Raw genomic sequence first — 5,000 nt, forward strand, 5'->3', positions numbered from 1 at the left:
AGTTTTTTCTTTCACTGCATTGCCTGTACATGCATGATAAATAAAGCAAGCCTACTTCACAGACAAAAAAAGATCAGAAAAAAAAATTCCTAAAACAATTTTTACACTCTTAATGTTACTATAAAATAGCTTTTCTCCAAAATGCACAGCACAAGTAACCACATGATGTGAAACTGGCATAAGGGATGTATATATCTCATGAGTTTCTGAAGATTACTGTGTTAACTCTCAAGAAACATGCAACAGTCTCCCAAGTTACTGTCTAATCATATTGCAGTTACATTATACTGGACTTTCTTCTCCCACACTGCGTACCACTTACATTTAAAGTTCCTTAGGGCAAGTACTGTATCTGTATCTATTTTGTAAGGTGTTAGGCACACATATGCTGTTATAATAACTAATAAATAATCATGAGTAGGCAGTACCCTCAAACATGGGCCAGGAGATCTTTTATACCTATACCATTGCTTACTGTCATGTGTTATACACGTATACACATGTACTTACATAGGTGAGCATACATTTCATGTGGAAACACAGGGGGTGTCTGCTGGTGATTGTGGTGATGAAGCAGAGGTAAAAATCTGTCTCCAGTCCTTTTTTTCTGGGAATTTTGTACCCAATTAACTGAAAACATTAAACCATTACATTAGCAGACCACACACTATCATGCCTGTGTAATTGAGGGAGTAAAATTATTTTTAATGAAAATTTCAGAAAACAAGTGAATCGTACATTCTGAGCAATTACCTAGTTTTTAAACTGATTGTGCGTTTTTTGCATCAGTTGGGGAAATGAAGTCAGTTCCTTTTGAAATAAATAAATTGAAGCTTTTATCACTCAGATAAAGGAAGGGTGGTTCCTTGGTGATGCTTGAATTTAGCATAAACTACCAAGCAATTTACATGCATACTCTTAATATAAACAATTTAATATTAAAAGAATGAACAAAAGCTTTCATAAGTGCTTACATCTCTTCCACAGCCATGCCTCTTGCAAGGATAGCAGAACCTGTAGTATTTTGCTCACCTGCAAACCCTGCCATTTGGTCCTAAAACTGTGAAGTCATGATTTAAATAGAAAGAGACAAGTTCTACTAAAAGGGAGATGCAGTTCCCTCTATTCTTCCACTGTTTCTGATTAACACGTTTTCCTCATAGATTAGCAGTGAAATAACTACATAGTTCTCTGATTTTGCTAAAAAAGAAAAAGGAGAGTATATATTTCCTCCCTGGTACAGATAACTTAGTTCCTCTAACTGTGAGACCATCTGTGACTGTAGTCCCTGCAAAGCTTACCCCTTGTGCCTGCAGTGGAAAGAGACAGTTTCATGGCTCTTTCCACTCTAAGAGTGGCACATTCAAAGGCAAAACTGCTTTTGCTCCCATTTCTTCTTTAGCCTGATCCTTATGTTCTCTTCTCGATGGAGCAGCAAACCCACTATTAAAGCTCCAAAAGGGACTTCTTTGATCCTGGAAGAGAAAATAAATGGAAAACACTGTCCTTCAAAAAACAGTATTAAATGAACTTTGTAAAGTTGTACTCAATTGAAATGTATGGGGGACAGCCACTTGGGTCTGGACTGTACGTTAGTTACAGCCAGCCACACACCGAGGTCTTCTTTCCCTGTTGCACAGTGTGGTTTTATTTTGCTAAACTGGCATGCAGAGCCTGTCTTCCCACCAGGAGGCTTGCTCTGTGTGTAAGATGTGCATCTGTTCCTTCCCCTGCCTTTACCTTGCACACTCTTCCTCGGTCTGGGGAGCCTGATCACTGCCATCAGCCTCAGAGGCTACTTCTGGAAACTGCAGTGAAAATCAGTGATGTTCCCCTACAGCACTGTTTTGGGGAAGGGGGAGTGGATGTTCTGTTGTTGGTTTTGCTTCATGATTAAAGAAGAGCAGATAGAGAAATCTTAACAAAATCTATATTAATTGACAGTACAAGCAGCTTAAAAGCAGTTATATCTTTCAAAGAATCCTTTGTAAGGTGATTCTCTGTTCATCTGAACCAACAACAGGGAGTGGAAATCAGTTCAGTCAGTCTACCAAATACTGATAACCAGTTACACTGGCCTTTAGATGGCATATGTGACCTGAGAGATAGAACCTGGCTATCTAGCAGTCACCACGGAGGAAGTTTTTAGAACTAAATGAAATAATGAGTTTTGTTACTTTGTATTGTTGTATGTAAGTCATTCTCTGACTAGGTCCTTTTGCATAATTTCCATTGAAACTAATGGAAGCCGTAGGCACAGGAAAGAAAAATAGACTTTCATAAATTTTCATCATCTTAACACTGTCTTACTGGTGTTATCTTTCTTCTCTAGGCACCTTAACAATGAACATGCATTGGATGACAGAAGCACTGCCCAGTGTCGGGTGCAAATGCAAGTGGTACAGCAGTTAGAAATACAGGTTTGTTACATGGATGTATTACCCTATTACTTATTTACTGTTAACCTAAACTAAATTGAAAACACTTGCCTTCGTGACTCTAGCCTAAAGCCATATGTTTCTTGCCTGAAATTTGTTAATATTTACGAATAGGTGGGTTTTTTTACTTAAAAGTTTTTTCACATTATAAATTATGCTATAATGATCTAACATCAGCATTGTCTACAGTATTTTGTTTGGACTAAGACCCTAATGCCATTCTTCATGAATGAAAAACGCTGTCCCTGGAGCAGAAACAGGATCCAAGCCATCTTCAGTTCATGAAAGGGGTCAGGACTCCTCTTCCTTCTTCCCCTTCTGACCCAATGCTTGTCTATGCTGTTCTGCAGGACTAAGGAGTAGCAGAGCATATCTCCACCTGAAATGACTCCCAGCCTGATGATGGGCTTTTTTCTGCGAGCAGACGGTATAATGTCAGACCCACTCAGAGAGGTCCCCAGGGAGTCCCCATGCTTGGGACCGCAGGACTCATGTGCCCTGTTCAGGATCTAACCAATAGAGGTCACTGCATGTATGTGAATGTTCCCTGCAGTTTATGCAAGAAATGCCAAGTACCCCTTGGGTCTCCCCGTATTGAGATGACGTTTACCGGGCTGCAGAGGCTGAGCACAAACCTCCACAGCCCAGTATGAGTGTGCAGGACACTTACACCACACCACCCTCTCCTTCCTGTACGGGAGTCATAGGAGAGCGTTTCTCAGGACTCCCGTCCCCTCTTGGGACCGTTCAGAGGAGCTCAAGGGATGCAGTAAGGGACTGAGATTTTTTGCCCCTTTGTTGCCATATGTGGAAAAAGAAGGATTAACACCTTTCAGCTTTCTCGCTTTTAGCATATTGTCTCACTGTTCTCATGCACATAAGAATACTTGTTCTTCTTTCAGCCAAGGTAAATCATTTGAGTCTTTTGTATTTTGATACTGGAAGTCCAAAGCAATGAGAGGAGTGTACAATAATGTCATTTATTGTCATTTCCCTTAAAATGAAAGCTTTATAAATCCAGGCAAAGCTGCAGTTCCTTTATAAGATTTACAGGAGGGTGTTAGCTTAATTTGTTTGTTAAGAATTTACATCATGGCAAATAGCATGTCTCTAAAGTGTCACACACGTAATATGAAGCCTAAGAAGAAAACTCTTTCCCACCCCCTGCCTCAAATGTTCTTTAATTAATGATTCACTAAACAAATTATAGCCAGCATAGCCAAAATATCTGCAGTAATACAGGTAGTTTCCTCTTCTTATTCTTATTCTTTTCATGTTGTAAGATTTATTTTCTTCTCTGTGTTCTGATATTTTAATCAACAAGTTACATATTTCAAACCTTTTTTTTTAAATTTGGTAATTTGAGTCTGAAGCTACAAATATTTACATAGCATATGATCAAAAAATTGTATCAGGTGGAAAAAGTGCAGGTTTCAGTAATGTGATATTTTCTAAAGGCAGTTTAAGGGCTGCTTAAGAACTGTTTACCATTTACAAAGGCTAGGCTGCAATGTAACAGTCCAAGTGAAGATTTATCTTGCAGTGTGACCAATTATGCCATTTTTTGCTTTGTCTGACTGCTAGTGAAGTAAGGTCCATCAGTTGTAATGAGACCCAGTGCAGTGTCGATGCCGACTCGGTGGCAGAGTTCAGCGTTTCACACTGCCTGGGCCCTGTCACTCTATTGAATTAGATTGATGATGGCAGATTGCAGGGGGCACTAACTGGACCTCGGTGGGAAAGGATGAAGTGTGTAGACAATCCTGGCAGGCACTGTGCTTTGAGGACCCTTCACCCCTTCACAGCTGTTGGCACTAGTCCATTGCTAACAGTGTCCACAGGACTTTAAAGAGACACTATGGGCCTTCTAATTTATGGTCTTAGTAACTTGTTACTGTCGAGGCAACTGTGACCTCAATTCTCTTATTGACAAAAAGATGAAGTGTTATTTGTTTTCTCTGACCTTTTAACATATGAAAGGCTATAAAAGTTTTCTGTTTTTTCTTTCTTTCTTTCCATGCCCAAAGTTGCATTTCCTCCTAGATAAGTTTCTACTGACATAGACTTTTATATGCAGGAATCATTACAACAAGACAAGCTCAATGATAAGATGTATCACTGCAGTAAAATAGCTGTATCAGTCATTTCTAAAATGCTTCTGATCTCACTCTTTCTTAACAGCTTTCTAAAGAACGCGAACGTCTTCAAGCAATGATGACCCACTTGCACATGCGACCCTCGGAGCCCAAGCCATCTCCAAAACCTGTAAGTGCATATTGCTTTATAAACAGTAAATAGGTCTACAAATGTAGCAGACTAAGAAAATGAACAATTTAGTGACAGTTGGAAAACAATGAGTGTGATGAAAAATATGGCAATAAAATGAAGGTAAAATGCAATAGCTTGTCAAATTGTATGTTTCTTTAAAAGTAATGCTATCTTTTACAAAATCTATCCAATCTACACCATAGGTGACACTAAACAAAGTACACCTATAAGTGTCCAAATCATTGCCTTGAGACTGAAACTAGAGAGAATATCTTTCTCTGATAGATTTACAGA

General features: G+C 39.1%; 1 protein-coding gene across 1 annotated transcript in view; it reads left to right on the top strand.

Moving 5' to 3' along the window:
* FOXP2 (forkhead box P2) overlaps positions 1-5,000 on the top strand; it is a 373,136-nt gene that overhangs the window by 325,956 nt on the left and 42,180 nt on the right. Inside the window, exons 12-13 of the mRNA XM_026868109.1 lie at positions 2,333-2,420; positions 4,620-4,703. Coding sequence (XP_026723910.1) covers positions 2,333-2,420; positions 4,620-4,703 — 172 coding nt within the window. The remainder of the gene's footprint in view (positions 1-2,332; positions 2,421-4,619; positions 4,704-5,000) is intronic.

Source organism: Athene cunicularia (genome assembly GCF_003259725.1).
Source record: "Athene cunicularia isolate RWA chromosome 1 unlocalized genomic scaffold, athCun1 chr1_part2, whole genome shotgun sequence".
Taxonomy (NCBI): Eukaryota; Metazoa; Chordata; class Aves; order Strigiformes; family Strigidae; genus Athene; species Athene cunicularia.